We start from the raw sequence: 17,619 nt of genomic DNA on the forward strand, positions 1-17,619 counted from the left end.
AGGCAAAGGGGACTCGTAGCCATAGAAAAATAATAGGGAACGCTATCTAATACATTCTTTGCATGGCGGGGAAGAGATCGGTGGATTAATATTCCACCTAAGTGAATAACATTGTTCACCGTCTGAATCTCTTACGAGGTAGAAAAGGTAAGTGTAAATAATTCGAATCGAGGCGCAATATTGAAAAGGATTTGTTGACAAAATAGCCTGCCTTGTAACTTTGTAAGTACCTTTAACCATTTTTTTCATTGAATGGACTGAAGTGCAGTTGTGTGCATGAATTTCACAGGCTAAGGTGAGGTAATTAATTTTGAAAATATTTAAAAGCCTAGCCAAATAGGCCTACCTGGCTTGGGGCCTAGGATACCGGTAGGAGAAATGAATAGGCTTGTGGTTGTGTAAGAGCTATTATGAGTGGAAGCTGTCATGAGCATGCAGCAAAATTTTGTGAATAAGTAAACTAAGAAAATAGACAATTCGGATTTTAAACGTCTAAATACAACATCGCGCCCCCAGCCTAGTTCGGTAACTAGCCCAGGCCTACCAGTTCACGTGCAAAGTTGGCCTGTGTTTAGAACCAGCCCCTTGGAGATGAAAGTGAAATCATAAACAAAATACAGTAAATATAAGGTAAACAAAAAACAAACGACAACAGTGAGTGGCTTGAATCACTTCAAAGTGCTACGCCTAGGCCTAGGCAGGGGGCTGATCCAGGGTCTAGGCTTGGCTGGCTACCCAGTGAACTTAGGCCTAGTTTCAAACATGCACATCATGTGCTTCCATTTTGGAGGCTTGAATGGGAAAGAACGGCTGATTCTGGATCAGTGTATCGGTAGCCTAGCGTGACCTATTTCAACTGGCCTCATGATTGGACTGATTTAAATTTCCCCACGATGGAGAGATCAGGTGATTGGGGTGCCACAATATGGCTGACTTAACCCCACGTGGATGGGTAACACACATATATGTTTACATATAGTGGTTATTTTTCGGAAGACTCCAGCCACCTCCCACATTATAATTTATATTTTTCTTGGGTAAAACACATAAATAAACATTTCTTCTAAATACATAACCTCGCAAATGCTTAATAACATAGAAAAGTAATTAATCATATTATGACTTATAAGGTAAGACAGTACCGGTCCCCACCCCCTTCCAAAGCTAATACAGCAAAATTGTAACCGGTAAACACCCCTAGGTTACGTTAGGTTGATATTTTAGGTTCTTTTAGTGCCCTGTCATTTCCTAGCCATTTTTCCATGAAAAACGCAAAATAGTTTTTCGTGCAAAAATGGGTAGCTGGAGTCTTTCAAAATGGCTGGCTGGAGTCTTCCGAAAAATTACCCATATAGCTTTGTGGTGGAGTCTGGGTAACATACATATATGTTCAAGATTTTGCACCATATAGTTTGAACGAATTTTGCGGAAAAAATGTTCCATGTGCCATAAAGCTCTACTCTTCAGATAGCAGTACGAGGATCTGAGTGAACTTGGAGAGACTTAGCGTAGTCTTGCTTGAGGTGGTAAAGGGGAATGGTGTCCCAACTTCTTGGATGGGTTGTAAATATTTTACAATAAATATACTTAGATGTTGTTACTGACTTTAGTTCTTATGACATTGTATGAGCTCTAATTATAATTTTACAAAATAAAAAAAATAGAAAAAGCACATAACTTGGTAAAATTATCACTTTTCCAAAAGACACTTTTGGAAAAGAGGCCCCGCACAGGGTGGGAAATATTTACTTTCAGCTTTCCCTGGAAGGTATATACAGAAATTTATTAGAATTTTTTTTTTCTTATACCATGTGCATATCTTCCTCTTCCCATTGATGTGTTTATTTGTTAAATTGGCTATCCTTAAATTTAGCCCGGTCTAGGGGTGGGCTTAATATATATTTAGCCCAGACTGTGAGGGTCAAGAACTATGGGAGGAAGCCTACTGTAGGTGTATGTGACTCTGTTTGCGTCAGATTACTTAAAACTGGTTTTCAGCAGTTTGGCGTAAATTACTGGGTAAGTGCTTTTCCAAGTGTTTTCAAACACACGGAACAATGTATTCAATAACATTTTTGGTTTGGAAGTAGAGAAAAAAATGCATCACTGACCCGTCGTTTTGCATTCTACCCAAAGAGTGAATTTGATGTGGGAATGATAATTTCAAGGATCAATCTTAACTTTGCATAACTAAGTACACTTCATGGGAGGATGTTTTCCATCTCATTCATTTATATTGTACAATTTTTTAATAGACCCCTGGAGTCTTAGTAGCTTAGCCATAATTGTTAGGCCTTCTTTCATCATTCATAGCATAATTTGTGCTGTCAATACTTTTCATTCTGTTTAGTAACGATTACTTTGGGTTGTTTGATGTACTGTATAGTGTACTTATCTTCAGGTTTTCGTCTAAAAAATGTAACATTTCTCTTTGATAGAGTTAGTGTTACTGTTTTTTGTACATGTTTTCAGTCGTACCCATTTCCTTACAATTCACATAGTCTTATATCTCATTAACACTGGATTTGAAGAAAGTTTCAATTAAATACTCAACAGGAGAAGTGAGTAGGCCTAGGTAGCCTTATACAATAAGCCTTGAGTTGTAAATCTTTAAAAAGTTAGTATTTTTAGGTAGAGTAACATAAATTTTTATTTCTACTTGCCTATGTTAAATGTGGAATTAAATAGCCCGTTTTCACAATTTTTTCAAGTTCTTTTTACTAGTCTTGTTTACATCTTTAGAGGCATTTTTTATAATTTCAGCCTGTCTTTGGAATCATTGTACCTACATGATTCTAAATTTTAGGCTCTCATAATTTAGAATATTGAAATAATGACTTTCTAAAGGAAAGTCTGTACACTAAATATATATATATATCTGTGCATGAGATTCATATACATTGCCTGTTATATTTGCATTACAATTTTTCTTGACCATTTCACATTTTCTACTTACTGATGGTGTAAAAGTTTTTAAACATCGCTTGACAGTTGATTAGTTTTCCCATCGTTTGTTGCAGGCATTGTGACTGTTGACCCAACAAATATAATTCCAAAATGGATGGGGAACGATTTGTTTCTCACCTGAAGTCCCTTGGAGTTCCTGGAGCAGATGCTTTAGTTGGCAGTAATTATGACTGGCTTTTCTTAACAGAGCAGGGATCTCCATTAGCAACCTTTTTTGAATGGTTCTGTGGAAATATCTTATCCAGTGATGTTTTGTCAGAGGATGAATTGAAAAAGTAAGTGTAAAAAGCTTTCTTGTGTAGCAGGTAAAATACTGACAATTTTATTTTCCAGATAGATCATTCTTTAGCGGGCTTTCACTTGTAATACTGTTATGAAAATAATGCAGTACTTCAGAAACTAGTTTGTTGTGAAATATTAAAGTTTCTTATTTTGTTAATTTCATAATTTTAAGTAGTCCCCATGCTCTTAGGAGCTTCATTTTTATTCAGCACAATTCAGGATCCGCAGTACCCAATCGAGATTTATTTTTCATTGAATATTAATAACAACTGAATTTTGTGCTGACTTCCTGTGCCACAAACCATCCTGTAAATTTAGTTAAGTTTTATCAAGTTTTTTCAAATTGCACTTATTTTTATTCTCATGAATTGTGCACAGACTAGTATAAATCAAAACTCTTTCTTTACATAGCTTTAGTTCAAAGTTGTCAACCAAAGGTTCGTGCTTACAGCTGAAGCCTCATTTGGTTAGGCAAGTGGAAATATGTTAAAAGTAAGTTTTCTAAAAAGCAATTTTTTATGTAGTTATGATGCAGCAGTTTCTAGAGGGGAAGTCTTGACAAGTCATCAGTTGGAAGAGATGGAGGCTTGTTTTTCATGTTTACCAAGCTTGAGCAATGCATGTCAGGAGGAAGACCAGACAAACATTATATCATCTGAGGAAAAGGAAAGACTAGAGTCACAACTAGATATTTTAACAAGGAGGAAAAATCAGTTAAGGTATGTTTTACATCCATTCTGGCCATGTTGTTCCTCACACTAGACTAAGGCTATCTTTTGCAAGTTTTCAGTAATTTTTTTTTCTTTTTTCATCAGAAGCAGGTTCATTAAGCCTTCTTTCATCTCTTGTCTGGTCTTTGGGCAAACTGTTTTCTCTGTTCAACCCCTTACTTCTAGACTGAAGAGTAATTCTCAATACACCCCACCCACTTGATTTTATGTTCACTTTCAAAATAAAGTGAAATGATAGTTTTATATATGTAACTTAACCAGTAATTACTTAGCTAAGAGTTTCTAACTCGACGGCAGCTTCAGTTTTGAAATTCGCGGTAGCGACAGTTTTTTGTTTATGTAGGTGACTAACCCCACCTACTTTTGGGGTGAAAGAGAGAAACAACTGAGCAAAGAGCTTCACTTTTGTTTCTGCCAGCTTAACAGCAACACAGTGTTGAGAAGCAGCTTGATTTTGGTTTTCGGCTTGAAAGTCTTACCTTTTGGTGATGTATTTTTGTCTCGGTAGCCTTCCAATTTGTATTGCTTGACTGATTTATATAGTATTTTTCCCAATTTTGACTAATGTTCTCTTAGGAGATTGACCCATTTTCATTCGACTCTGTTAACTAGTAATGATGTCGGATTCTAGCGCATCGAGTATTAGGTATTGTAGCAGAGGTTACAATACTTGTCTGACCAAGGCATGTTATGATTCACACACCATTTGTTCGACATGCAGAGGACAAATTTGTTCAGTTGACTTGACTTGTGAGGAATGCTGTGAATGGGACGAAAGAAAGTGGAAGACATTACAGTGAGCCCCCCGAGATTAGGGATGTGTTCCCACCCGCCCCCCGCAAATAGCTAAAACCGTGAATATTGAAACCCCCAGTAACACTTAGAACTGCCCATTTTGATAGTTTAAACACAGAAAACCCTGTAAAAATGCATATTCCTGAGTATTTTAATAGCTTTATCACAAAAAGTGCATTTATTCACAAACAAATTCTCCCGACAGTGGACCCTGGACTGTCGAATATGCTCCGACCTGTGGAAGTTGTGGGGAGAACCGATGGTGGATTTGTTCGCAACACCGAAAAACTATCGTCTTCCCCTGTTCTGCTCACCGTTTCCGGACCCATGAGCCTGGGCGACAGATGCAATGATGCAAATTGGTCCAGGACTGATGTGTATGCCTTCCTCTGTTCTGGGATGTTGAAGGAGGTTATGAAGAAACTCCAATCGCATCAAAGCACCAGGATGACTTAGATAGCTCCCTTCTGGCTGAGGAAAGAGTGGTTCCCTGAGCTTCTCGAACTACTAGTAGACTTCTCTCATGCCTTTCCAACAATCCCAAGTCTATTCAGACAACCCCATTACAGGAAATTTTATCAGACACATCCACTCTGGCCCTGACAGGGTTTCGACTGTCCCAGAAACTCTTGAGAGCGAAAGGCTTTTCAAGAGCTGTGCCAAGCTATTTCTAAATGTAGAGGACATTCTACTAATAAATACCAGACAAATGGCAGTATTTAGACTTTGGTGTAAGAAGAATACCATCTCTTCTTCTAAAACCACTATAACTCAAGTGGCAGACTTTCTTCTTTACTTGGAGATCTACCAGGGCCTTTCTTCAGTATATGATAAAAGGATATAGAGCTATGCTTAGCTCTTTAGACTCAGAGGTTTAGACACTTCTTCTAACCAGAATATCTCAGACCTTATTAAGTCTTTTGACACGTCCAAGGTTGACAAGGAGAAGGTATGCCCTTGGTCATTAGGATGTAGTCCTCATTGGTTGTCTGACTTAAGATTTGAACCCATGAGTTCATCATCATTGAAGGATCTGATTAAGAAGACTATTTTCCTGGTTCCGCTTAGCCTCCCTGCGTAGAAGAGCGGCCAATCTGCATGCAATTGACAAAGGGATAGGTTTTTCTCCAAGGTGACGCGGTCTGCTCCTTTACCTTGGCTTCTTGGCAAAAACGAGAATCTTTCACAACCATGGCATTGTTTGCTATTAAAGGCTTATTGAACATCCTGAGTCCACAGGAAGAGGAGAGAAATCTGTGCCCAGTGAGAGTGCTTAGACTTTACATCAAGAGGACAGAGATTAGAGGTCAGGAAGGAATCTTTGGTGTTGGTAAAGAATCTGGCCAGACCTATGTCTAAAAATGCTATCTTTTTCGTTAGAAACCTGATCCTCAAAACACACTAAATCGAGAAGAACATTCTACCTGGACTTAAGGTTAGAGCACGACGGCATTGAGAGCAGTGGCTACATCAGTTATTTTAAGCATAATCTCTCTCCCACCTCGATCTTACAGACTACATTCTGAAATGTAGATCTGTTTTGCTCTAATTTGCGAGATCATTGTGCAGATGACGTGAAAATTGCAGTACACTTGGACCATTGTCCGTGGCTGGCGTAGTGTTCGAAGGGAACATTGAAGCAACGCTTTTTTTTCTTCACCTTGTCAAGGTGTTGAGTTCTTGGGAGCCTGGAGGGTACAAGGTACCTAGAGTGCCCAATGAGTTTTTTCTATGTAGGGTGGTGCTGATTTGTTTATATACACTGTATGCTTTTTATGTGTGGTGTAGTTGACTATTTCTCTGGTTTGTCTTTTATTGGCCTGCGCCCTGGCGGCATTTATTGTTGACTTTGTTAATGATTGGAGATTCCTTCGTTGCAAAGTTTACTTCATACTGCGTTAGCGATCGAGTACCTCCGCTGCAAGTTGCTCACTTCAGTAGAGGCGACCCTGGCTGTACTGCCACACCGCTACTTGGTTGAGATGAACGCCAACCAGAGGCAGTATCCATATAGCAGCTCTCACCAGGTAAGAAACGATAAGCATTTTTTCAATGCTAAGCCTATTTTGTTCTGTTCTCATTTCAATGTGGATTCAGCTAAGTAATTACTGCAGTTACATACTTTATAATAAAATAAAGTTTTATATATGCTACCCAGTAATTACAATGGAAACCTGCCCTCCCCCCACACATGGACCTTAGAGCATAAACAAAAGTTAAGCTCTTGGCTTAGTTGTTTCCCCTCTTTCACCTGGAAATTGGGTGGGGTCAGTTACTACATAAACAAAAACTATCGCTACTGAATTTCAAATTGAAGTTGCCGTTGAGTTAGAAACTCTTAGCTAAGTAATTACTGATAAGTATATAAAACTTTATTTGATAAAATTTAATCTTTTGTAGTATTCATCCTCTGTATATGAAAATTTAACTTAGGGAAGCAGACCCGTAATAACTGCCTTAAAATAGAAGGCAGAAAAATAAGGAAGTCTTATTCAAATTTGTTTTCACTAGAAAAAATTGCTGCAGTATGTACCATTTTCCATCTCTCAGTAAGGTTAATAGTATTACTGTACTTATATATGCCAGAAGGCATTCAGTATTGTTTAGCAACCTTAAAGTTACTGTTTATGACAGCTCACCTCTATTTCTACAGTACATTAACCAATCACTATATTTACTAACAGTTATTTTGTACAGTAAGCTATTACTTTGTTCATTAATTTAACAGTTACTTTGAATACATTGTTAGCAGTATCCTACAACAGTGCAATGCCTTTTCCTTAGTTATAACTTAAACCTATGAATATAGGAAATGTGGTGGAAGTACTGAGGTGTTACACTGAAAATGTAACAGTCTTTTTCAAACAGATATATGTCTTCATGTTTATTAAAACATTGAATCTCTGTAGATGAGTTATAGGTAGAGCAATAATTTTTTTATCTAAAAGGGAAGTTCGTGGAACATATAGTAAAATGAAATCTTTAAGTCAGCCACAGTCTTCCTATAAATTTTTGCAAAGCTTTACTTAAAGAAAGTACAAAACTTTTTTCCCATGACAAGATCGCTCCAGTACTACCTAGCAGTAGACTTGTAGGCTAACTTATTTATGTACAACCTATTTTTATTTTAACTTTAGTTATGACTAGTACACACAAAATGGAACTGAGAGAGGATGTGTATTCTGCAAGTGAAAGTGTAAAGGAAGCTGAAGCAGCCTTTAAAAGCCAACAGGAAGCAGTAATAAATGCCAGTCGACAGCTGTCAGAGTCTCACATGAATCTGGCCTCAAGCTTGACAAACTCTCTGAAATTTTTTATTAATTTTGACAAGATGGTGAGTACCGTACCAGGTGTTTGAGTGAACAGCATTTCCCATTTTTGTAATGTTACTGTACTCTTGCTTGAACCTAAACTTTTATCTGGTTTTGCTTTATGCTGTTTATTTAGGGGGCTAATGATGGTTTATATCGCTTTCCCACAATATTGTGGATACCAATTTACATATATCATTGTTATTCTTCGTCAGAATGTTTGTCCTCATTATTTATGGTAAATTGTTTCAAGTCCCAGTTTGGAATTGTGGAGTCGCATATGTGTAGTCCCTGCTATAGTTTTTTTTTTTTTGCAGATAGACATAGATATGATACTGTTTTTAGTCCTAAGAAAACTTGTATGTTAAGCTTATTATTACCCATACCAGTGAGGGCTGAGGTGGTTATATTTTCACCCTTGCTTGTGAGTGTTAGTGCAAAATATCAAAAATGTGTGAAAAGATCATGAGGAATGTTGGTGAAATTATTCACTGGGTGACCCCATCTAGATGACTGACTGTAGGTGGTTGGATGAGAGATGGGACAGACTACATCAACATTATTGTCTTTGACTACCCTTGCAGATAAATTTTCCTCTCTATCTCTCTCAGATCTTTACTTCCACCCATATAACTTTCACATAAACTAAATGATAATCAGCTTCTCCTTCTCTCACAATTATGTGTATTATCTTGTAATTCCTTCTGCTCTTAATTAATACTTAATCTAAAAAGTTTTTGTTACCACTGTCTCTTTTTTCAAGTATATTTATGAGTACAGTACTTTCATATAAGTAACTTACCAAGTAATTACATTGTTGTAATTTCTATTGACTGGCAGCTAAAAATTTTGAAATTTGCGGGTTGTGCTATTTTGTTTGGCTAGGTGACTAACCCCCGCCCACTTTTGGGGTAAGAGAGGAACAACTAGCAAAAGGATTCAGTTTGTTTTTGCTGGCTAATGGCTGTACACCAGCTTTTAGCAGCAGCTCTGAGTTTGGAATTTGTCTCTCCTATTAATTTTTCATCATGTTTGGTGAAGTATTCTTGCTTTGATAGCCTTTTGGCATTATTAGATAGAGTTAGACTTTCATTAATTCAATTTTACCTTGTTTATTGACTGTCTTTAGTTGGAGCCTCGATGGCTCGGTTGGTAGAAGCAGCAACCTCAGACTTCATAGAAGTCTGTGGCGAGGGTTCAATCCCCGCAGCCGACCGGTCAGAGAAGGCGGACACTTTGCTATCCGTGTAGACGCCCGGGATTACATATGTAATCAACGGATATAGGTTTGCTGGAAAGCAAATGGATGTTACAGACTAATACACACATAAACAAAGCCACTCAACATCTTCTAAAACATAACAGACGCCTTTACACGCCTCGGGAACTGTCGACCTACCGCCAGTTCTCCTCGCTGCTGGGAGAAAGGGGAGCTGGGGATTTGGTACAATACATGCACACATTTGTTACCGGGGTCTAAGCGATGTCAGGCAGGGCAGCTGACTCGAGGCCCACAGCCTACCACCTCCAAATCAAAGTCCTTCAAAAGAAGACATCGTGCTTACCCCATATAAAAATGGGAAAAGCACATTAAACGAAGAAGATTGACTGTCTTTAGTTGACTTGTTTTCCAAATGTCAGGCTCTCCAAATGTCAGGCTCAAGTTCGACTAGCTTTAGGTATTGCAGCAAAGGCATTTCACTAAGGAATCTTATGATTCCCATTCTATCTGTACGGATTGTAGGGGACAAGTTTGTTCAGTACAGTGAACCCCCCATATGTGCGGGGGATGCATACCACCTGCACCCCCCCCCCCCACGAATCGCTAAAATCCGCAAATACTTAAAACCTCTCTAAAAACAGTTAGAACTGCCTATTTTGATAGTTCAGACACAAAAATCCCTCTAAAAATGCTTATACCTGAGTATTTTAATAGTTTTATCACAAAAAGTGCATTTAGTCATGAAAATTATATGAAAATACAGTAATTAGTGAATATTGCTCAGTGAAAAATACGACAAATGGACGAATTTTCCGTGAATAATGTGTATATATGTTCCACAGAGAAATCCGTGAACAGGCGAGTCCGCGAACTGTGAGACCGCGAATACGGGGGTTTACTGTAGACTTATGATGTAATGAATGTATGGACTGGGACAGTAAGAAGTGGAAGACTTTAAGATCTCATTTAAATAAACTTGCCAGAGATAAAAAGAGAAAAGCGATGGCCAGACGGAATAGTAAGTCTTTAGCTAGTCAGGGATCTCCTGTTGATCACAATACTGATAATGCTAATGTCAAGGTTGATGTTCCTATTATTGCTGTCGATTCTATACCCAGTTCTCTTGCTGTGCAACCTGCTCCTTTACCTTGCTCTCTCACTTCTGAACCTAACACCATTGCCAACTTCGAAAAAATCGATAAAGGTTTGAATTGATTGTAGAATCTGTTGCTCAGTTAGTCTTGTCGGTAAGGTCCTTGGACAATAAGAGTGATTTGGAGCGCCCAGTGCCAGTGCAGTGTCAGTGGAGCCCAAGTGCGCCTGGTGTTAGTGATGTGTTGGTGGAGAGCGTATGTCTGTCCCGCCGATTCTCCTAGGCAAGGTCGTCATACTCAAACTGGTAGCTTCGGCGAAGTTGGCAGGTCTGCCCTCAGTGGTGCCCCTGGTTGAAGCTGTTGCTGAATCCCAGGTTGTAATAGCCACTGGAAGGCGTATCCCTTGGACGTGCACATCTTTCATCTAGCTCAGATGATTCTTCTCCCAGGCGTAATGGCATGCTATGTGGATGAATCACGCGCTTTGAAGGCATGTTGTGATGTGTCCGCGTTCTCCTCCAGTGCAAGAAATTCAAAGAGCCTGTTCACAGTCCTCTTCCATCTTGCAGTCATTGGGACAGTCAGGAGCATTTTCTTTCTGTTCTTCCCTTGGTAGAAAGTCAGAGTGTGGCTTCAAAATTGTCCTGCTTCTCGTAAGCACTCTTTGTCTAAAAACGCCTTCTTCTGAGCATCCTCATGCTCCCAAGACTCCTCTGGCTCTGAGTGCCCTGCAGTGTCGGAAGCTCCCTTGACTGCGAATGCCCAGTTTCTTCCGAGTTGCCGAAATCATCTCAGCGCTTGTTGGCTCCCTTGTACTGATGTGTCAGAGCGTCAAATAAGATGCGAAGTGTCCATTGGCGCCCGAACTTACGTTGATGCCAGAGTGCCCGCTCTCTTCCGTTCGCCATGCTTCTGCCATCGATGCTTTGACTGCTACTGCTGTTAATGTTCCTGAGCAGTTGGACATTCTTCTGTGCCTCAGACTCCCAAAGACTTCAGGCTTTACCCTCTTCACAGCAAGCAAGCGCCCTCCATGGTAGACCCAATTGGCAGCAAACTCGAGCAATATTTTGAGCCTGTTAAAGAAGGCTCCATTGACCCGCCAACCTATGACTCGGCTTTGTCTCCTGTATCCTTTTGGACAAGGAAGAAGAGGTTATTGCTCAAGACGCTGTCCTTCAGTTTATGCATTACACTAAGGTATCGCTCTGCTACCTTCCTGAATTTCTTTCACCTGCAGCTCCTTCACCCATGTCGACTTTTTCTTATGGAGTCACAGTCTTCCGATTCTTCGAGATTGCCAGTTAGTGCTTTCTTCTTCTGCTAAGAAAGCCTTCAGTGATAGTTGAGGGATGGTTAGTGGAGAAGAGGAACAAGGTAGAGCCATTTTCAGCTTCTCCTTCTAGATTGCCTAAGGAGATAGCTCCTATGCCACTGGGGAAGCTCCTTCTCTGGGAGTTTCTGCTCCTCCCAGGGGGATTTCCTCTGGCCACTGATTCTCTTAGATCTGCCTTTGCTTCAGCAAAGATGATGTTCATCATGCTCAGTTCGACGGAGCTCTCACATCTTCTCAAAAACTTGTTCAAGGTGTTTGAAGTTTTGAGTTTTCTTGATTGGGCAGTGGGCTCTCTAGCCTTAAGCTTAAGGACTGCTCTCCTGTTCCTGAAGATAGTGCCTCCGATTGGCTAGGGGTCCTCTGATTTATCGATAAAGGGATCAGGGATGGTTTGCAGGAGTTAGCTTCCCTGCACACAATGGGAGTCTGAAAAAATAGAGAACTGTGGTGTTCCTGTACCTCTAAGGGAGTGACTCCCTCGCAGAAGTCAGTCCTTCTGTTTTACTCACTGGATTGTCATCACCTGTTCCCGCAGGCTACACTTCTGGGGATTTCTTTGGATCTTCAGAAGAAGAGTATACAAGATCTTCTTGCCCAATCCTCTAGGCAGCCTAAAGAGATGCTCACTTATGCCTTCAGGACAGTCTCCCCGCTGCAGACTCGGCCCTTTCGTGACAGCAGACAAAGATCATTTTCTAGATCCCATTCTTCTGGCAGGTTCGTCTCCAGACCTGTTAAGAGATCCTCAGCCCGTTCTGTCTCTTGCAAGTGAGAATTTCGTCCTCCGAACTTCCGTAGGAGCCAGGCTCCTCTTCTGGGCAAAACGAAGAGAGATGGGGCCAGAGCTCTGATTGTCAGCATACTGAAGGAAGCTTATCGGTGCCTTCGAAGAAAAGCCACCTTTACAGCTCAAACAACATTGTTACTTACTCCAAAGGCTTGAAGAAGTCTTTGGCCCTTCTCAGGAGGAGGTGTCATTCCTTCTCAAGAAGGGGGCGATAGAATTAGTAGAGAATACCCTGCTCACATCATCTTTGTGATGCTCAAAGCTTCAGAGGTTGAGACCTGTCCTGGACATCACGCATTGAATACTGCACAAAAGACAAAGTTCATGATGGAGACAATCGACCGTCATGACATCCATTCGCCAGAAAGACTGGATGACATCAGTAGACATGCAGGACGCTTTACTTCACGCTACAACATATCAGGAATCAAGGAAGTTTTTGAGGTTGCGTTTGGGAACAAAGTGTTCCTGTTCCACTCTATGTTTCGGGTTGACGGCGCCTCAAGTGTTTACCAAGTTCTCACTCCCTTAGCTTAAATGGCTCTGTCTGACGGGAATCAAGATCTCCCTTTACTTTGATGATTGGCTACTTCAGGCCCAATCGAAAGAGAAATGTTCTGAGGACCTTCAAAGACACTTTTCCTAGCCCAGGAGCTGGGATTGATGATCAGCTGTCAGAAGTCTCAGTTGATTCCCGTCACAACAGTTCTTTATTTAGGATGACAATAGACTGTTGAGGTTTCAGGTTTCCCTCACTGAAGAGAATAGAGTTTTGCCTCAGGATAGTTTATAGATTTCTTTTTCTGGACCAATGCTCCCACCAACGAATGGATGAGTCTTCTGGGACATTACAGTCCATAGAACAATTGTGCTCTGAGCAGGCTTCATATGAGACCCCAATTTTCCTCTTAAGAATCAGCTGGTATAGGAAAAAATACCGGCACTTTTTGTGTTGTAGTGACTCCAGAGATAAAAAGAGGATCGTTGGGGAGCTTAGAAGGAAGGTTGTCGCATGAAATCCCTCCTCGTTTGAACCCCCAACCTGGCTACTACTCAGATGTGTCAAACCTGGGTTGGGAGCAAGGAAATTTCAGGACCTGGTCCCCAGACAAAGAGATTGACATATAAATGTCAAGGGTGAGCGCAGTTCATCTGGGGTTGCAATTTTTCAAAGAAATTGTGCAACAAGGCGATCACAGTGCACTCCGACAGTATGACTGCCCTGTCCACTCAAAAACCAAGGAGAGAGACACTCTTTTTCCCTTTATGAGACAGCAAGGATCTTCTGCTTTGGGTTGAGCAATTTCCAGTCAACCTTCTTATGCGCTTCATTCAAGGGGGAAGCTCAACGTTCTGGCGCCAATTAAGCCCCGGAAACAAGTGTTACCGCTGATGGGCTCTGAATCCCCTCAGGTTTGTTCAGATCTTTGGAGTTCACGGGGACTCGATTCATAGACCTGTTCGTGACTTCCAGAATCATCGTCTCCCCACTGTTTTGCTCTCACCAGTTCCGGATCCTTTAGCGTGACAACCTGATGCCATGCTTCCAGGACTGGTCAGTCACCTTTATGCTTTTTCCCTTTTTCCAGTATGATAAGACAGGTGATCAACAAATTCCAGACTTGCCAAAAAATCTGTCAATGATCCTAGCGACTTCCTTTGGCCAGCAAAGGAATGGTTCCTGGACCCTCGACCTCCTCTCTGCCATAAACTTTCGAGGCTGCTACCTCAAAAACCTCATCTAATAAAAACAACCCCACTTCTGGTTCTTTCATTAGGGGTTGTCTACTCTGGCCCTGACAGGCTACAAACTATCAGGAAACTTCTTAGAAAGAAGAGATTTTCAAGATCGGCTTCTCAAACTATTGCCAAATGCAGGCAGCAGTCCTCTGACAGAGTATATCAGGCTAAGTGGACAATTTTTAGAGAATGGTGCAGAAAGCGCAGTGTTGTCTTCTCAGACATCTATAGCTGAAATAGCAGACTTTCTGCTATATCTTCAGACTGATAGAAAACTTCATCCTGATGATCAAGGGTTGTAGGGCCATGTTAAAGCTCTGTCTTCAGACACAGGATGGACCTTTCCTCTAATCAGGATTTTATCTGATCTAATTAGATCGCTTGACACCACGAGACATAAAGAGGTAGCAGTAGTGCATGGAACCTGGATGTGGTCCTAAATGTTTGTCTGGGCCCCAATTTAAGCCTATGCATTAGATTTCCCCTGAGATCTAACTAGAAAGACCTCTTTCTAGTTGCCTTAGTGACTGCAAAACGAATCAGTGAGGTCCATGCAATAGACAAAAGAGTGGGCTTTTCCCAAGGGAATGCTGTCTGTTCATTCTCTTTGGGATTTTTAGCCAAGAACGCAGTCCATTTTTCAATCTGTGGCCTCATTCCTTTGCAATTAAAAGTTTGTCTGAAAATGTAGGCCCAATGAGGAAAGAGAGAGTATTGTGTCCCAGAGAGCTCTAAGGTTTTATCTTCACAGAACAAAGAAGATTCGTGGTCCTTCAAATGCTGTATGGTGTTCTGCTAAAGTCCTTCTCGGGCACTTTCAGAAAATGCCCTGGTATTCTTCCTTAGAGACCTCATCTTGGAAGCCCATTCTTTGGTTGAAGATGAGGTTTTCCATTGTGTAAAGTGAAGGCTCATGAAATTAGAGCTGTAGCCACTTCGTTGACGTTCAAGCTAATTTCTCTCTCTCCTTGATATTGCATGTGACTTTTTGAAAATGTAAGTCAGTCTTTGTAGCACATTATTTGAAGGAAATTGAAACAGTTTACAATAAATGCAGTACTTTGGGTCCATTTTCGGTGGCTGGTGTAGTGTTGGGGGAAGGATAGTAGGAAGCATTCCTGCCTTCCTTTCTTCGCCTTGATTTGAGGTTGTTGAATTTTTTAATGGAGCCTGGGGTTACAGTGTACTGGAGTGTCCTCCAGTCCTTCGTGGTTGGGCAGTGGTTTTTTTAACTTTTTATGGTATTAGGTGACGTTTATTTCATTGTCATATTTTCTGTACCAGGCCCTGGGCAGGGGCAACATTATTACCTTTGTCAGCAATTGGAATCATCCTTGCTACAAGGTCCCCACTAATATAGTAGGCGAGCCTCGGCTATACCGCCGTGCCACTACAGTATACGATAAGGAGAGCGCCACAGAGGCAGTACCTTCCTGCAGCAGCTCCCTTATCAGGTAAGGAAACAACAGACATTTTTAATACTAGCGATCTTTTCTGTTCTCAAATTCTTTACCATTACTGATGTTTTGGGGTAGATTTGTTCATGCATCCCACCTCCTGTCAATGTGGGAATCAGTAAATTACTTACATAAAAATTACAATTTTATGATAAAATAAAGTTTTATATATACTTACCAAGTAATTACAAGATTGGAGCCCTCCCTCCTCCCCTCACATGAACATTATGGCATCAACAAATTGAATCCTTTTGCTAGTTGTTCCTCTCTTACCCTGAAAGTGGGCGGGGTTAGTCACCTAGCCAAACATAATAGCACGACCCGCAAATTTCAAAATTTTTAGCTGCTGGTTAACAGAAACTAGCAATGCAATTACTCGTTGGTAAGTATATCAAAAAAACTTTTATTTTGTACATGCAACTTACCCGTCAGATATACTTAGCTATAGTCTCCGGCGTTCCACAAATTTCAAACTGCTGCACACGCACAGGTAGTGTCAGGTGATCTACCATACCCGCCCGGGAGTGTGGGAATAGAACCATTCCGTTCTAATCAGATTTTCTTCTGTCGCTGGTTCGGCAACATCTGTTGTTGGTTCCTCCTGCTTTGATTTTCGTTTCGCTTGCTGAGGATCTGTTTTGGCCTGCTGATTTTGGTGACGTATTGGATCTTTGGTTTGGCAGGCGCTATTGTGGACTGTTTTTTGATTTGCTTTTTGGATTGTTCATTAAGATGTCTGATGTTAATGTTTCGCCTGTGTTCGATGTGTGCTAGGCAAGAGGCAAGGTGAGGTTGCCAAAAGTTGTAGCCCACACTGTATGTATGAGTGTAGGGGAATGATTGTTCTTCGACAATAGGTATAAGAGTGTGAGAAATTGTCTGATCAAGAATGGAAGGTTTTGACTTATTTGAAGTAGTTTTTCTGAAAAGGATAGAGTTAGGAAGGCTTCCTCCAGAAGCTCGAGTAGGTCTCGCTCTGCTGAGTTAATGAAGTAGAGATTAACACAGTAGCTCTCTCCTAATCCCTTTGTTTCAGCCCTTCTCCCTTCATGGAACCTGTGGATTAGATCCTCTGAAATTTCATGATGAAAGCGGAACTTCTTGGATGAAATCGCAATCTGTGATGAAGGAAAGGTAAGAGTGACAGTGATATGTGCAGTGTCCCCAGTGCGTGGAGGGGGCGTCTGATTGGTTCCGCATTGCTCCTAGGCCTAGACCTCTTCCAAACTCCCAGGACCAGTGGAGGAATGTCGGAAGTCGCAGGAGGATGGTAGAGCATCCCCAACGATCAGGCGTCCCTTACGGCAGATCCTGTAGTTGCGTCCCAGGCTGCCTTGGATCGCCATAGAAAGGCATCCTGAAGAAGTGTTTCTAAGTCTGACGCTGGGCGTCTTCTCGAGGTTGGAGTTCACGGCTGAGGAGTCGCGCCCTCTGAAGAGATCCTGGAAGGCTCTTAGAGTAGAGCTGGGACTCGAGCCCTGAGCGCTTCCCGGAGGATTCTCTCAGTCAGGAAGAGAGCTCGTAGATCCCCTCCTCCTCTCCAACAGGAGTGAAGGATTATGAAGAAGATTTTGATATCGCCTCCAGGAGCAGTTATCGGCACTTGTTGGATCTCTTGCAAAGGATTTCCTCGTGAGGAAGGATGACTTTCTTCCTATCAAGGTTCAGGCAGCTCTCTTCTTCTTCGGGCCGCCTTCTCCTGACTTCCTTCTTACCAGTTTTCTTCGTCTCGAGACGCTCTTCGCCGAGCAGGCGCCGTCTCCCAGCAGGCGACTTCTTCCAGGCGCTCATCATCGGAGGGAAGCGCCTCTCCTTCCAGGCGACTTCGCAGTACTTCTCCTTTGACAGGCGCTCGTCGTCTTCCAAGCTCCCTCCTTCCGGCAGACACCGCTCTCCT

At 41.4% G+C, this 17,619-nt stretch overlaps 1 protein-coding gene across 1 annotated transcript in view; it reads left to right on the top strand.

Annotated features, from left to right (window-relative positions):
- Nucleotides 1-90: 90 nt before the first annotated feature.
- Nucleotides 91-17,619, top strand: part of LOC136845323 (HAUS augmin-like complex subunit 3) — a 42,742-nt gene continuing 25,213 nt past the window's right edge. Inside the window, 4 exon segments of the mRNA XM_067115548.1 lie at nt 91-222; nt 3,021-3,242; nt 3,774-3,968; nt 7,923-8,109. Coding sequence (XP_066971649.1) covers nt 3,058-3,242; nt 3,774-3,968; nt 7,923-8,109 — 567 coding nt within the window. The 5' untranslated portion in view covers nt 91-222; nt 3,021-3,057.

This window comes from Macrobrachium rosenbergii, chromosome 2 (assembly GCF_040412425.1).
Source record: "Macrobrachium rosenbergii isolate ZJJX-2024 chromosome 2, ASM4041242v1, whole genome shotgun sequence".
Lineage (NCBI taxonomy): Eukaryota > Metazoa > Arthropoda > Malacostraca > Decapoda > Palaemonidae > Macrobrachium > Macrobrachium rosenbergii.